An 18035-nucleotide genomic window follows, 5' to 3' on the forward strand; every position below is an offset into this window, starting at 1 on the left:
ATTTGCTTCGGTAACAAAGACAACAACTAAAACAGAAATAGAGGTGGAGTATGTTGGAGTTGATAGGTCGGAAAAACATAAACATTTTACCCGTTTATCAGCTCTAGCGAAGAGTGGGATAAAAAGGAATAATAAATGCTTTTGATGATATTGGACTGTTATGAAATGTTGAAGTGACCAACTGACTGTATTTTATTATTTATTTGTTTCTGCTTTTTGTGTGTGTCTGAGATAGGAATGTCTCTTTTTGTTATTGTAATGTCCGTGTTATCTATCTGTAGCCTGTACAATAAAAAAATTAAAACATTTTACCCGTTGTTTTTGTCCCGTTGAAACAGAGAGTCAACTGATTTCAACTCACGATAGTAATTGAGTCTAACGAATCAAACGCACTTTATAACAAACCATGATCTTTTATTAAGCCAAGCCGATTGTTGTTTTGTTTGCAACACATTTCAGAGTGCAATACAGACTAAAGATGTCCTACGAAATGTTTTATACACCTATGTGTCTTTATTTAATGACAATGCGTTTCCAATGCTATTGTTTGTAGGTTTGTTAAATAGGGAATACACTAAATGTGATCAATGATTGCAGGCTATAGACTAAAGGGCTATGAATATGATAATAACGCATCTCCAAAAACTGCATTTTTTTTTAATTGTCATTCAAACACTGCCATAGAAAGCACCAACCTGAAGACTCTATGTCCACAAATATCAATTTGACTTAAAACGATCGAAACCTAAAATGAACTGCATAACCAAGATAACGATAATTGAAATTGGAAAAACTGTTATCTGGCAAGAATTACGTTGCTGTCCAAACACATTTGTTGTGGCAAATCAGCATAACTGATACAGCGCTGTATTACCAACACTGCTCTCAGTCCATCGTCACGGCATCGTCTCCTCTCTGCTCTTCGTCCTCTGCTCCCTGCTGGAAGCTAATTTGAAGCCAATCAATACGGGTCTGTGTTCCTTCCTGTTTGTGTCAGCGCAGTCCGGTGCCCTCGCCTCCCTTCCGGCAGAGAGGGAGAAGGAGCATCTGTTTGGTGACTGTCACTCTCTGACTGTAAATCCATGGCGGCCACTAATCACTACCCACTTTAACAAGCATTGTACTGAGTGCAAAAGTCTATCTGATTGAATCTAAATGAGATTGATTGCCATGCCAAATCCAGTTGTCAAATGTGGGTGCAGACAAAAGGCCATCTCAGTAACTTCATTACCTGCAGGGACGGCATTTGAGGTCCTGTTTTTGTTTTGAATTTCTCGCATTGGAATGGTTTGAATTGTGTACACACAAACAGATGCACCCACACACACAGATCCACAAACACACATGGCCTTTCTCTTCGCGTGCAAGCGACAACACTGATGTTCAGATAGTGAACCTGGCCAAGTCCCCTCCTTCTTCCTCCATCCCCTTTCTTCCTAAACAGCCAATGAAAACAGTGTGTGTGAGCCGGAGTAGGATGAGGCAAGTGTAGGCAGCCTGCCACAGGAGGAGGTGTGTCTCCATGAGCCAAAAGTGTGTGTGTGTACCAGCGTGAGCTCACATTGAGAGAAGAGGTGGTGGAGAAGAGAGGGTGTATGTAGGCATGCAAGTGAGAATCAAGGGAAGGAGTGACAGGCAAGAGGGAAAGAGAAGCCAGGTGCGTTTTACTCATCTTACCACTGATACACTCCCCACAAACACACACACACACACACACACACACAAACTAAAGGAACTCTACCAGAGCAGTGAGCTGATACACGTGGGTGTGTGTCAGGGTGTGTGTGTGTGCGCTCGGAGGCAACAGAGGGGATCTCTGAGGATACACGGATGAGAAAGAGGAGTGGGGGAAGTCAAGGAAGAGGAGCCCGAGTGTGTTTCGCCCCCGGGGGAAGCTCACACACACCGCAGACAGCACACACACGCCAGCGGGCACTCTGCACTGTTTCCCTGACAACTAGAATGGGCTGCAATTTGTGCACCTTGCAGAAACGGGAGGAACACTACAAACTGCTGTATGAGATTGCACAGGTAAGTGAGACTTAAGGAGGAGGTTTGGTGAGGGGGGTGATGGGAATTGTCACCGTGATAAACTTAACGCCAGGGGCAATGATGGTGATGATTGCGGGAGTGGTTTCCCCCAAGGAGAGGACAACGTGAGACAACATGGGAAATGAGAGAAATGTGAAGAAATGAGTTACTTCCAAGCTGCCAGGCGGAGAGCCAGTGTGTGTGTGTGTGTGTGTGTGTGTGTGTGTGTGTGTGCGTGTGTGTGTGTGTGTGTGTGTGTGTGTGTGTGTGTGTGTGTGTGTGTGTGTGTGTGTGTGTGTGTGTTGCTTTCTCCATCAAAGTGAGTGGAGCTAGTTATTTCTCCTCAGCAGCAGCAGATGTGAGAACAAGTTCTTCCCCCTGCTCTGGCTCCAGGGGAATTCATCCCATCTCCTCTTGCCTGTGACTGTCTAAAAGCAACACAGTAGAAAAGCCATTCTGCTTTGTTGTCTGTCAGAACTGGACTTCTTTTTGCCAAAAAATACAATCACATTTTGTGCTGTATGACAACAATATACAAGCAGAAAGGAATACATATGTTTCACTTCTCATATAGTCGTGATAAGTCTCAAAAGACTGTGAATGTATAACGTGTCTTCTTGGCGTGTCTGCAATGTGTTGATTAGATAGGAAGTGTCAAGTGCGACTGAGAAAGAGTCATTCCCAATGTGGCGGTTATTTTATCATTAGAAGACAAAGTGTGTGTTCCCCCTGATTGCTTTCTGAAAACGGTCCGTGCTATTCGAAGAGGTTCCGTCTGTTAATGTCACTTTAAATGTAGATACAGAGGGAGATAAATGTGAAGTGTCGGTACATATTTGTACGGCAGAGTTTGGAGCTGACAGTGGAGGAACACGTGCGCTTGGTTTCTCTGTTATTGAAGTACAGTCGTTGCGAATACGACGCCGAGATTCATTCATCATTTAGTACCTTGGTTACGGACAGCAGGGACACTGGATACGGTATGATGAGTTATCTTGTTCGTTAGTTTGGTAATGTCAAATATGCACTTGTGGGAAATAAACTCATAGGCTACTGTTTGCAATAATGATAACAGTATGGTTTCTTCTTTAAGAAATACATTATCTCGACCCCTCGCCTCCGTCGCTGCCGCACGCTGCTTTCATGGACGTTACTCACAGCACCAGAGTCTCAAGCTCATTACGCTCTCTAACTAAATGGGCCGTGCTTTAATGAGATGGAGGATGTGCGCTGGGTGGAGTGCGAGAAAATTAACCATGTCAGTTAAAGGAAACCCTCGGAGGTCACGCTCCTTTAATACTGTTGATGTACATTGAAAACCCTGGCTAGAACAAAGGGATAAGTATAGAAACAATTAGGTGCCTGTTTAAAGACCTATAACAAGTGTATGACTGATACAATTACAACGATGAATAATCGTGTTTAAAGGAACTGTTTGAGATTTTGGGCATACATTTGCATTCTTTCCTTTGTTAACGAATCGAAAGCAAGCAGCCGCTTAGCTTAGCACAATAAATGCTAGCCTAGCTTACTCCAAATGATACAAACTTCGCAGCATGTCCAAAGTACATCTTGTTTTTGAAACTCATTTTTTCAGAACATTTTCTCAGCCAAGTACCCCCTGACCGACCCCGAACATTTCTGATCGAAAAAGCCTATATAAATAATTACAATATAGTGATGTTCCCTCAGTGTGTGATGTATTAACTCCTTCGTGATATGCATTACAACAAACTAAGGATATTTTCATCTTCATGCATGAAAAAAAATAACGTAACACTTTTATAAAACAGTTTTTCAATTTAAGTAATATGTTATTGTGAAAACTATAAAATACAATACACACATTTGACATGTTTATATGAGGACCCCCTTGGTGGTTCTAGGAATGTTTTATATACAATTGTGTTTTCTATTTAACTTATTTTACTAAGATTATTTTTGTAATCATGCATGGTATTTTTTTAATTAACTTTTTTTCCTCTTTTTTTTTTCAAATCTCACGTACCCCCTGCAGTACCCCAACGTACCCCCAGGGGTCCGCGCACCCCCATTTGAGAATCACTGCTCTATGCTAAAGTAGCTAGCTGTTAGCGGCAGAATAATGTTCTCTTTTTAAGCTTGGAATTTAGACTTACATGTAGAGTAAGTACTCTAAATGTATATGTTATATTTACTTGGACTGAACTAGACTTGACATGGCAGAAACATATCTAATACTGTATATTTCAAGCACCTATTTAGGCAATTATTAATTGGTATAACATCCAGCAAGGTGGTTTAAAGGAGAACATAACCAAAATAATGGTTTCTTCCTATATTTGTATCACACTGTCGGTATAGCACTGTGGTAGATGTCCATAAATACTCATCTTTGTGTGTGTAGGGGTTTGTATTACTCATGTAGAGGGGATCCAATCTGTTTTGACTGTCTGTTTCCTTAAGAAACTAAATGCCCATACTGTAAATCACTTTTGGGCGAAACCCTGGTTTAGTTTGGGTAGGTTAGCAGGCACTCTGTCTGCTGTTAAACACACTGCTGTGTGCATGTGACAGTTGGTGAACTCCTACGGTTCTCATTACCAGTGTGAGCGGAAGAAATAGAAAGAAAAGAGAGCGCACCAGGCAGTAAGTGTGACTGTCCTGAAACTTGAGGCGGAGGGGATTCAGCAAATCCAGAGAGACTCTTCAACCATCCCTCTGTCTCATGTCTCTTTTATAAACCCAGACTCATTTATTCTCCCATCCTTTTTCATACTTTCTCCTTCTCTATAACCTTCATTAGTCTTCCTCCCGCTCTGGCACTCTCCCTCTCAGAAATCTGTTTCTCTCCTCTTTGATTTTATTTTGGCGCACACACAACACAGACTCTAAAAGTGTTTTTGTACTGTTGTACTTCCAACCGTGCTACACACTAGGACACCACCTGCTCATTAAACCAGTGGCAAAGCAAAGGATGCTGATATACTGTAGCTAAAGCAGGGATAGAACAGGTGGCAGTGGCACTTTCTGGAGCTCTTGGACGAACTGTTGGGATAATTATTTTGTTTATCCTAGAAACAGTACTTGATGTTTATTGTTCAATGAATTCTGACCATGGATGTTTCTAAAGCCTAGACAAATGTGAGAATAACAGTTTGATATTGTTTGCATAGGAAGGGTGAGCATTGTGTAAAGAGGCAGAGAAAACTTCGGAGGGTCCAAGCAGGCCAGGGAAGATCACAGAAAAAGCAGGTTAACAGATGGTGTTAAAGGTGATTGTTTCACCACCAGCTCTCGGGTTCAGTGACACTCGAAAAAGTCGAAAAAGTCTCAGAAAATCCAACTGGGTTCAATAGCTTCATCAGTCTTTTCTCTTTCTGCAGTTGAGCAGATCTGATTTTCCTCTCCAGCTCAAATGTGTGACTCTTGATTAGCTTCCTTCAGCTCTCAGGCGTGGCTCGTTTAGCCACTCCCCCTTTAAGATCACGGAAGGAATATTGCTGTATTTTCTTTATTTTTTGTTTTATTATCCCCTGTCCTGCTAAAAACTCAGTTCAACTCTGATGTGACGTCATTCCCAGCTCTGATTTCCTGACTTCAGCTTGACTATATCACCAAGCTTCACTAACCAAACATCTTGAAAAGAAATGCAGGTGTGACGAGGCATTTAGGGTGATTTCTTTCTATTTTGGACATAATGAGTTCCCCCTCAAAATGTCCAGCGAGCATCATGGTCCATTTGGAGAACTAATAGAGCATTTCAGAGGCCAATGCCAGTGTTGAGCCTGCAGGCCTGCCTCAGTGTCCCCAACTCTGCAGCGGCACGTTCTGACAGGACCGCTGGCTGCCCGACCCCTGCTGCCCAGCGGCTGCTGAGAGATTTATGACTCTTGTCGTACAATTTACATTCAACATTTCGTGTGTGTGTGTGTGTGTGTGTGTGTGTGTGTGGTGTGTGTGTGTGTGTGTTTGCACCGCGGGGGTTTATTCTGACTGCAGAAATTGCCATTACATTTATTTTGCTTGTGGCTGTGTCAAATTGTCCGACGGCCTCTGTCCTACAGAGCCTCAGTGGACACTAGTGTTTTGTCCTTTTAGTTGTACCAAAGTCAGCCCTATTGTATCACACAATAAAAAAAAAGCCACTTTTAGAGTACTTCTCTATGTATAAACCTCTCCTTCATCTCTGCTACTGTAAATATTAATGTAGTGTTCCTGATTCAAATATTTGAAACTAAACATAGCAATTTAAGGCAATTAAGTTAGATCTGGTTCATTTCATAGTGTGGCTTCAGCTATTGGATGTTGGTTTAAATATTTCGTAGAATCTTTTTTTTATAATCAAAATCAAACCCTTTGTTAATGTATAACCAGCAATCTTTCAACTTTTGCACGTTTTCATTGTTACTGGGAATCTAATTTGTACAACCCATGCACAAGGAATTCATAATAAACGGGTGAATGAGCATATTGATCTTCATTAAAAAGACTAAACATGCATGCATTTCATATGTACCACATTTACAAGGATATTACTTTTAGTCTGATTCGAACCATTTGTTCAGCCGTATTGTTAGTAAGATATGGCTGTGACCCAGGCAGAAACAGGGTGTGGGTCTGTCCGCCGGAGACAGATGCTGTGCCACATGTCCAGCCTGGTAGACAGCATGGAGGGGGCTAGACAGTCACCTCTACATCCCACCTCCTATGGTGGCCAGAGAGAGCCACACAGAGCAGGGGAAGCTGCAGTCAGACCCTCACAGCCGTCACCTCCATATGGCCACCGGTCAGACCGCAACTACATCCAGAGAGGGATGTGGAATACATTGGTGATCAGAATCAGAAACAGGTGTAGGTTTACACGTACCAGGGATTTGACTTGGTGTCGTGGTGCATACATAAAAGTAAAACAAGAATTAAAAACACAGGTAGAGAACTAGAAAATATTAAAAATAATAAAAAAATATAGTAAAATATAACAGTGTTTACATTGCAATGGAATGGAATAAGAAGGAATACAATACCTTTGAAAAAAAACCTCTTTCCTATGGAAATGACCTTACAATACAATTTACCTGTATTTCTGACAATAGGTGGTAAAGTTTAGTTTCTCTCAAATGATGTTTGTGGTTAAACATGTGGTTGATGTTGTAAATTGAATAAAAACAACACTACTTGTTTATGTTAAGTACATTTGGTTTAAAATAGGTACGTTTTTTACCTTACTAAGAGTGCCATAACACTACTTAGCTCAAGTTCATTATTTGTATTATCATTATTATTTACGTCACCTTTATTTGCTTGTTGAGCACTTCCAGTAATCGTCACATGGGTGTGGTTTGGTTTATAAGTCACCTGGTTGATGTCGAGTGCACATGACAGAGGGTGAGCTTGTGCTGTCATTTTTTCTGTTGACCGTTTTGTCCATAGTTACTATGTTTTGATTTTGTTTATTAAATATCCTTACAACTATATTGCTTCAACATGGACTTTCTTTTCGAAAACGCGTCACAGTTTAAAGCCAAGTTTAGCCCCTCGGCGACTCAAATGTAACTGGGTATTGAGCCGCCACAATGAGCATAAATCAGAATAAGTGAACAGGACTAGAAGTGGTCCACCATCAATGATAACAAATGTATTTCTGCGTCCAAAAAACAAACCTTATCTACAAGTCCCTCTGAAAGACTATGCTCTTTCTTTTTCGCGAGCAGGATGGCCTGAGATGTGTATAGCATGAGGAAGTGGTTACGGAAACATCTCCAAAGTGCTCTGCAAAATATCATAAGATCCATAAATGAGATGCAGGACAGAAGTCTGGGATATTGATGAACATAATCTTCTGCTCCCAGATTTCTCAATTATGTTTTTGGTTTATACAATTTGCCTCAAATGACAATCAGGGTATGAAAGGAGGTGCTTACCTGATTCAAGCTGCTCACTTATCAGATTCACGACACTTCTCTCTCTCTGCTGAGATCTTGAGCTGTTTCCGAAAGTAAAGAATAAAGTGACCTTTCCATGTTTCGGCCCGAGCTCGTCTTCCTGTCTGTGAGGGTCAGTGAGTTTGACCTTTCCACCTGTGATTGTAATTCCCCTTGACAAGTCTCTCTTTTTTCACACACTGGCGCTTGGATTGTGTGAGTTTGAGTGGCAGTGTTGTAGTGCCTGTCAGAAACTGGAACATATTTCTCATAACTTACATCTTCACTCTCATGTGATCTGTCTCGTTTCATATAACTCAACCACAAAAACGAAAAAACGATCACAGCTTAGAGTTACTAAATTATAAACTTTAAGTAATAATTCCCCCCCCCTGTCAAATGTTACTGTTATGCAAATGAACCCAGCTGTTGAACTAAGGTCCTCTGGTGTCTTCCATCATGGTTATAGTTGGAGCGCAGCATGGCACATGATTTATAGGTGCATATGCCCCTGTTTCGCTGATGTGGGCAGCGAGTATTCTTGTGATCGGCCACAATTGCAAACAGGAAATATGTGACAGGTTAAAGCGATAGTTAAAAGAGGAAACCTTTATAGTTGTGTGTGTAAGCTGGCTATAAGAAATATGGAAACCATTGTTAACGTTATTTGATCTCACTGTAAATGAATTGTTAAATGTGTGTGTGATTCCTTGCCGTGGGTGACTTCTGTAAATTGATGTCCACACCACTTTCTTGCTGAATGCATGTGTGGGTGGTGAATCACCAAGTCAAGAAAAAAAACCCGGGTGTAGCGGGGAGCAGCTACAATCGCCGTTTCGCTCCACCAGCCAACGATCTCCCCCTGCGTTGGCTCTGATAAGCCCAGGATGAAAGCGCTTTCTGTGGGCAGACTGACACTCCTCACCCCCCCTCCTGTCTCCCACTAGCATGATGCATGTACACACAACTACATGGCATTGTCCAGTGGCAGATATGGCTATTTGCACACCCCGTGTACATTCATATAGCACACAGAAGGAAAGTCTCACAGGGTCTGTCCATTTATCAGCTTTACGGCGTGTTTTTCTATTTTACGAGTGTGTAAAAGTGTCATTCAAGCTCTCAGCGCCTGACGAGAGGACTTATCAGTTGTTATCAGCCTCTAGCTGATTACCATACTCACCAACCGGCCAAGTGGCCTGGCCAAGATGATAGGAGGTAGGGAAGGATGGGGGGAAAGAAATGGAAAGGTAGATGAGGTGTCACAAAGAAAGAAAATAATGGGAAGATTGTGCCGTAAAGAACGAGATGAGGGAAGTAGAGCGGTAAAAAAGGAGACATCAATAAATCCTTTAAATCCCCCCATTCTCCCTCTTAACCTTGCCCCTTTCCCAAAGTCTCCCCCCCCCCCTCCTGCTGTCACTTATCAGTCGCCAAACACGGTTTCAAGTCCGTTCCATCCGACTGCCCCTGTGTGTCTTGCTGCTTGCTGTCTGTCTATCTGACTCATTAATACACTTTGGCGTGACCCCGCCCTCTGAGGTGCCTCAAATGATCCCTAAATCAAATATAGAGATGGAGGACTCAGAGACAGTCTGTCGGTCATGTCACTTTGTCCAGCCTGTGTGTGTGTGCTCTAAGCCAGTGATTGTTATACAGTCTGAAGCCAACCTTGTGCCGGATGAACCCAATAATGCACCTTATGGCACATGCCGCAGGCTATGTTTTGTCAGGTTAGACAGATGTTACTGTGAACCATCTGGAGCAGTTATGGATATGCTGTTGCTAGAAAAATGTGCACAGAACTTTCCCCCAGATATTTAGCTGTTTCAGGGGGGAATGCTAAAACACTACTACTGAGACATAAAAACCTCTAACAACCTCAGAATTAGCATACATTTTCTCTCTGGCAGATATTTGTTTGAGATCTTTGCCAGTGAAGGTGCAGTTAAACTATAAAAGAAAACCTTGCTGCTTTCTCTCTTCTTTGCCAAGCATGTCTCCATCACACGAGGGGGAGACAGGGTTTTTGATATTACTGATATTCTGAACAATCTGTGTTGTTGTATTTGCTGTAAAGTGTCTCTACTGTAGGCTAATTTTATTATATGTACAGCACTTTGGCTCGACCAAAAATCGTTTATAAATGTGCTATATAAATAAAACTTGATTTGATTTGATGTTTTGCTCAGACAGCCACCGAGACATCTGCTCTATGACATATTGTCAAAGCGTAATAATTTGTATGCGTTCTGATAAGGCTGTTAGCTAAATGCTTCAAAATGCTAATGCTTGTTGCACTGCCACTGCCAAGTGTGCTCTGAACCCACAGGGTGGACGCTGGGTCCAGGTGGTCCAAAGGGAGATTAGGTTACAGCAGGGCAATGGTTTTGAATTCCCACTTAACCAACTTGGGTTTTGGAGTCATTAGGCCCACTCAGAGCCTGGAATCGAGTCCAGTTACAGATAGAATGACACTAAACCATCTGCATAGTAGGGGGGATGATTACATTTAGCAAAGGTTGTAACCAAGCCTTGTGTTGATATGGGGAAATGCCCTCAGGATGGAGAAAGCTCTCTTTGTTGTTGTTGGTTTGAGGAAAGCTATTAGATTGTCTCATCTGTGGTGCGGTTTACTTAGATCTTGTAAGGAGTTGGATGTAAGTTAGGACTGTAATGTCTACATGTCACAGCAGGTAACTCACACAACAACAAGCAACATGGCAAATTAATATCTTAAGAAGATTGTGAAGACCGCTTCCTCTCTCTTGTACATTTCACAGACGTTGGTCGAGGGATATCCCTAACTAATCCAGTCTTGGTGTGTTGAGTGTTTTCCCCAAAGCACAGAGCACCAAGTCCAAAGAGATTCACTACATGTCAAGAGCAGTGGCGAACCGTCAGGGCCTTCAAGGTATTCATTTATCGAACATAAGGTATAGTACTACACGCTACCAATCGCAGCTGTGGAGACATTGGTATAGTTGTCTCTTTGTAGGACACTGATTTAAATTATTCTTAAACTATGAATTATTTGTATGCTATGTATGTCATTTATTATATCTAATGCCTTTTCTTTTATCTATGTAATGTCTTGTCTTTTATCTATGTAATGTCTTGTCTTTTATCTGGACCCTGAGTCTGTAATAAAGTTTTCATTCATGCATTATTCAGAGAATACCCTGGAACACTCAGATAAAACAAACAAAAAATCGATGTAATTATATAAATAAAATGTAATCAAATGAATAAATGAGAATGGTATCTGTGTTGTTGATCTGTAATATCACAGTGTTACGTTGATTTGTTTGTCCTTCTCGGACCATGCACTACGCATTTCAGTGGTTTTGTGTTAGAAAAGAAAGCAACCAATCAGATCTCGTTCTGGGTCTCTGGGTAGAATATCCTTCAACAAGGTATTCTACATCCTTGATCGAATGCCCTGGCCGTTGCTCTGAATGAGAGCGAACGTTTGGACTGACAGTTTGATCAACCAATCATATATTGATTTGTAGCCAATGGGCGTGTTCTGTCAGAGTTCCCCTCGGTTCCAGGGTGCTCTAGAAGGCCCGCTAGTTAACTGGCTCGAGACAGAGGATCTAGATCAGTGTTTCTCAAACTTTTTCATGGACCACTTAACCAATAAAAAAACACTTGCGGACCACCTAACTCCACAAATATCCCAAAACACATCGTTTTTCTAGAACAGATTACAAATCGACTGGAAATGGTACAAACAATTGGCAACATGTGTGACGAAGGTGTTGCCCTGGGCTTTATCATGAAATTGAAAGTGAAACTTAAGCTCGTTCCATTGCGGAGATATTCCCGCGAGAAAAACTTGCGGAAAACTTGTATGTATTTATTTATTTCAAATGTGAAATGTTACCAATATACTCACGGACCACTAGGGGGCGCTCACGGACCACCAGTGTTCCGCGGACCACACTTTGAGAAGCACTGATCTAGATGAATGCGACGAAGCAGTTCATGCCGTTTTATAGTTTTTAACGTTGAAGTGCAACAGGTGAAGATTAAGTTGTTGAGGAATTGTTGTGAGTACCCTTTTCAAGACGACAATTCAGTGAAAAGACGGACATTATAATGCCGCGGAGGGGGGGGGGTGGGGGGGGGGGGGGGTGTCTACAGAAGGTCCAGTTGTGATAGACACGGTTCGCCACTGGTCAAGAGTTGTTCAAGCCAAAAATCCTCCAGAGAAATGTATTTCAGTAAAAAGAAAAACCCCAAAGAACAATCCAACACTGTGTTCATTCTTTTGCCCTAATGAAAGAAATAAGAAAAGAAGAAGGAACTAAAAAAACACGGCTTTCTGCAACGAAGCTTAAAAACAAATATGTGACAAAACAAGTTCCGAATTGAGTCCGACCGATTGGACCAATATGTTCGCCCTGATCTGATGGCCCTTTGGGGGAAATGACATTGATTGTCTTGCTATTGACTGACTCGTATGAATGTTTTCACATCTGCCAAAGCTATGGTTAAAGTTTTGACAGGTGTAGACTTTAACAAACAAAATACACTGAAGGCAACCTTTTGTCTCTAGAGCTTTCAAGTCTTCAACATTCAAAAGCTTCTACTATTTGTTACAGAATTGTAGACATTTGAACATCCATCATTTCAGGCACTTTTATAACTTCTTGTTGTTATTGTTAACTCAAGTTTAGCTTGACAGTTCAGGGTTCTAACGTCAAAATAAGTGAGTAAGTCGACCTTGGAGATTGTCTTGTCAGAGCATAGGAGAGGATGTGGTTGGTTCAAGGTTGCCCACATCGACTGTAGGTTTAAAATAAGAACCGATCAACACTTTATTGTCTCTCCAAAAATATTGATCCACCTTTGCTTTAGTGTTTATATATATATAATAAAATATATAATACAATTCTGCATCAGTACAGGAAGGGGCGGGGATAAGCTTGTACCCTCGTCTGAAAACTCTTGTCTACGTGCATAACCATAACCCTAACCCTAACGCAGCGTCCACACGGCGGCGTGCGTTGAAGCTTGCCGGTGGGCGTGTCTGAAGCTCGACCAACAACCAATCACATGAATCTCCCGCCCCGGACACACAAACACACGGTTTGATTGGCTAGAGCTTGTACTGGCATATGATCTGATTGGCTGACGCTTCCATCGAAGCTTCAAAAGTTGAACATTGCTCAACTTTTGAAGCGAGCAAAGCGAAGCTCCCACAATGCAGTTCGGCAAAGTGTGACGTCACCCCATTCAAAGCGAATGGGCAGAAGCGTTGACGCACACCGCTGTGTGGACGGGCCGTAACCCTTCACAAAACCTTAATCACACAGTATATTCTTTGTCTGACCCTAAGGTTACTTTTCTTCCATAATATTTTTTCTGAATTGGAGTAATTGAGAATTTGAGTAACAGTGGTTTGATTTAGAGTCAATCTGTGATACAGACTGAAAATTACCCAAACGCAGTCACTAATCATCATCCCACTGATAATACGTTGGTGGCGGATGTGATTAGCCATTCACTCATATTCTAGACTTCCTGATACTGTGAATATAGTTTGAGTCTTGATTGAAGCGGGTAATCAGGGGTAAATTGCACCACAGTGTGTCTTCCACCTTACAATTCCACCATGCACTTGAATGAAGGTATTTTTCATTGCAGGATGAGCTCTTCTCTGCACGCACAGTTAGCGGAGTGTGTGGTCGTTTTTCTTCTCACCAAAGGGAAAGGCGATGACTTGGAAAGCTTCATATTATGAATCATGCTAATGACTAAAGTTCTTCCAGTGAACATAAACATGCATCACTTTAAAAGGAAAAAGGCAAAGGTTTGGGTAAAGGAGGGAAAAAACAGAGTTTCCACTCCAGGCTTCTTTAAAAAACATGCACAAATGCACAAAGCGCAAATCAATCTTTTTTTCCTGCTCCACAGTCAAATAATTTCACTTTCCAAACTTTAGCATGTTTTGCTAATTATGCCCCTTCATCCGGAGCTCGCTCTTTTTGCCTTGAACCAAAACGGATGCCCCCTTTTTCTGAATTTAATATCAACCCGTATCTCAGTGATTAACTCAATACTGAATAACTTTCCAAAGACTTTCCCTTTGGAATCCGGCTTAATTCAAAGAAGGAAAACAGAAATGTGGCAATGAGTCTACAAAATGCTTCAAGCACTTAGATCTCTGTGTCTGTTTCCTCCTCCCTTGCACGTGCGTGAACTTTTACGGCTCTTGTTAAACCCGATGTTATAGCGTCTGCTCTGGTAGGCTTTGATTTCACTTGAAATATTTTTGGATTGACAAAGAAACAGGTTCTGGGCACAGGTGCACTTCACATTTTAGTAGGATCCATCATTGGTTTTGTTGACATTAAGAATATCCCAAGTTTTGTTTTATAATCTAAATACAGTACAGGAATAATGCTTGGATGGAGAATGTATGTCCAGCTTTACCATAGCATATAACCTCCTTGTGAACTCGGTCATCTGGATGAATAATGTGGGTCTAATCGGTGACCCCGAGAGCCTAATTCAAACTCATTGCTAGTATGCGTCCAGGGGTCGGAGGAAGGGCCTCTGTATTGTTCAGCCCAGCTCAGTGGCTGCTGTTTTAATGGCGGATGAGAGATGAATGGCAATCTAATGACTGTAGGGAGGACACCGCGCAACAATAGAGTCCTGGCGCAGCACAGGCTAAGTACATTAGTCAGTCATTGGCACTCACAATGTACACACAAAACATAATTCATGCACAGAGATTGAATATAAAGAGATTTTTCAGCAAAGGAGTTTTGCAGTCGTCTGCTATCAGCGCACCCTTGATCATCACAAGAAAAACAAACTAATTCTCAAACTGGCCAACCCCCCCAATGTGACAAAAGAAGGCTAATTTATGCATCGCCGACATGGTGTGCGAGGAATAGGAGCGTGGCAGCGGGGCTGGATGTTCGCTCGTGGATCGGGTAATTGTAATTTGGTTGCTAGGATGTTGAGGGTAATGAATGTCTTGTTGATGCAGTTTGTCATAACCCGTGCCATCCGCGGCTGCTTGAGGACACAGAGCCTATTAGTTAAACACAGACACATTGGCCCTGCCATGATGTATGAGTGCGCCAAGCAGAAGGCATTTGTCAGTTCATGAAACACAATGAAGAAAACTGCCAGGCTGAAGTAGATGTTGTGGATGAAACCATGCATGGCAGAGAAAACCTCTTGACTTTTGCCATTGGGTCTTCTGGTCGTATACAGAATATTTTAATTGGACTTCATGTTCATGATAGAAGGTTTCCCGTATACCAGTCTCCCTATCACATACTGTAGCAAATGATTGCCTTGTGAATAAAAGTAAATATTGTAATTCCGAAAAGCAGAATACAAGACAAATCATGTTTCATTTCAAGGTTTTACCGGTGGGGAGTATCTGTATGAAACCCATAATGAAACCTAATTGAAAGGAAGCCCGCCTTGCACGTGGAAGTGGTACAAAGAGCAGGAAATGAGATGGTTCTCAATGCGCTCACTGACGGATGATAACCTTTGATGTCACCCACTTACATCAGAAATGGCTGCTTGGAATGACAGTCACAAGTCAACGGCCTCTGATGTCTGCCAGCCTGTTTCCACCACTGCTGTTGTCACGCTGGGGTGGGGAAGAGAGACATGTGAAGAGCTGGAGCGGAGAGCACCCCTGAGACACACAAAACACATAGGTTGAATGAGAAAGCAGTCTGTTTTAGAGTGCTGTGACAATATACAGTGTTTTAAACCACTGACATGTAAATAGATTGGCTGATTTATAGGGATAGTGACAGTCAGACGCAGAGATAAGCCCAGTATGACAGTAAGACAAAGAAAGGCAAACCACAGAATAGAGAATGAAGGGTATAAGTAATTTACTTAAGACAATATCCACGCACCTACTGCCATAAAAGATCAACAGCAAATTAGATTTTAATTGCATCATTGCATATAATTAGTGTTTATTTTCTCATAATTACATTTAATGGTTTATTGACTTATCCTTCTGTTGGTCTTTGTGCCATTTCATAATATAAAATAAGAAAGTGTTGCTGTTACATTCTCTTCTAACAGATAACTTTGTACCTAATTCTTTTGTATTTCGGTGATTGTCCAATACCATACACACTTGTGACAGCTTGTAAAAATGTAGAAACTGAAAACCCTGCCCAAGGACATACTGTATGGAGGTTGAAGTATTGAATTATTGAATTATTGAAGTGATCGTTGAAATCAAGTTCTGGCTAGATACAAAATATTTTTGTTTTGGCCGTTGGAAGGTGACAGCTTATGATCAAAGCCGATCTTGTTGAAGGACGCTTCAGCAGTGCAGATGCTTCGTGATGAAGGGCTTAACTCCAGGATAACCAGTTGAAGGACACTACAACATCCTTTTAGCAGATATGCTTCAACGGGGACATTGAGAAGCTCTGATCTCTGCTGTTGCTGTGAGACAAGACTATATTGGTAAAGGTTCATACATTTTTAAGGCTCCCTCTGAAGCTCAGATCTAAAAACCCAAAACAAGCCAGCACCGTGAAGAGCGATTCCAGGAGAACACAGTCTAATCTACCGCACACAGATACTGTGGGATGTACAAGGGATTGACCTGAGCGGGCTACTTAACATCGGCACCGACAGCAGCTATTTAATCCACGTTTCATGTTGTCATGCGGCCTTCCTCCATGCAGAACTAATTGGTTGTTTTTGCCTGTTGTGCCGGAGCCCATGTCTGTGAAAAACTGTGAAGGACACTCATTACAACTTGTAAAGACACTCGTAGGCGAAGCGATCGTGGATGCAGGCGAGCACATAAACACTGAACTCTATCTGGTAAATAAGGGACCTAAAAAGAGCACTGAGCGAAATCTCCTTGAACCCAATGCCTCAACTCACCACACACTCACGCATGCAAGCCAAAGCCGCTACTACTACTAGCAACACAAACACACATCTCTCGCACTCGCTTCCACGCTCGATCTCCATCTTATTTGCATTTTGGTTAACACTCTAATTGCCCCTCATTAAATACCTTGTCACTTTGATTAATTGGCGCGATACAGAAATGTAAAACAGCAGAGTGTTACAATGCATAGTGAACAGTTTCTGATTGGGAAGCGAGGCTAAATATGCAAAACAGAGGTGAAATCTCCCAAACTTTTAAAGTTGAGTCAGGTTTTTTTTTTTTATTCCTGAAGAAAAAGGGCACAGTTACGTGAGGTTTAAATGTGGCATTTTGACTTAAATGTATGCAATGAGGAAGTGATGAAGCATCCTTGCGCCTCAAAATGTGTCCCCTGGCTCAAATGTATCACATTACAGCATAACAGCAGCATTTACCCCACAGAGTAATCATATTCAGCTTGTAAATTGGCTATAATTGTGGTGAATTATATACTTTAGCCACTGGCGGTCACATCTTACACAAAGCCATTGGGTTCTCTATATCCTTTGAAATGACAGTGGTGTAATTGGACAGGAAGTGAGAGGGGTCCTTTCACTTTCTGAGTGCTGAGCACATATTAAAAGTCTCAAGGAAACTAAACCTCACTGATGTCTACTATTTGAAAAAACAGGATGTAATTTACCAACACCTTGACAACAGTTTTGTTACAAAGAGAAAGTATAAATTAGCTAACCGAAGGAGCGCTAACGTTGCTAGCCACCTTTGCTGAAGAGTTAGAGAAACGCATACTCTTGCGTAGTGAATTTTAGTTTTTAGAACTTATCTCTGAGTCCATCAAAAAGTAAACACACAAGTAAGCCTCCTGATTTAGCACCTGACTAGCCAGTTACAAGGGAACGATATAGCAAAAGGCTACTTGCTAACCAAATTAGCTAGCTTAATCTCTCTCAAAACCTATAAATTAGCTTTTTTAAATAGTGTAGATCAATGAAATAATATTACACTTGAAGTAAAGCTCATATCAGATAGAATTATTTGTGAAGTAATAGTATGAAAACAAAGAAGGGGGCAAAACAATTTATTATTTCATCCCCATCACCCTGCGGTTTGCCGCTGGCATCGAAAGCATCATAGTATTCTCATCCCGCACAAGGTACGGGTCATCGTGATTCGGTTGACCGAGCATG

At 41.7% G+C, this 18035-nt stretch overlaps 1 protein-coding gene across 1 annotated transcript in view; it reads left to right on the forward strand.

Moving 5' to 3' along the window:
- Nucleotides 1–1602: 1602 nt before the first annotated feature.
- Nucleotides 1603–18035, forward strand: part of pdzrn4 (PDZ domain containing ring finger 4) — a 68186-nt gene continuing 51753 nt past the window's right edge. Inside the window, exon 1 of the mRNA XM_034112403.1 lies at nt 1603–2031. Within this exon, the coding sequence (XP_033968294.1) occupies nt 1831–2031 (201 nt within the window). The 5' untranslated portion in view covers nt 1603–1830. The remainder of the gene's footprint in view (nt 2032–18035) is intronic.

This window comes from Pseudochaenichthys georgianus, chromosome 23, assembly GCF_902827115.2.
Source record: "Pseudochaenichthys georgianus chromosome 23, fPseGeo1.2, whole genome shotgun sequence".
NCBI lineage: Eukaryota > Metazoa > Chordata > Actinopteri > Perciformes > Channichthyidae > Pseudochaenichthys > Pseudochaenichthys georgianus.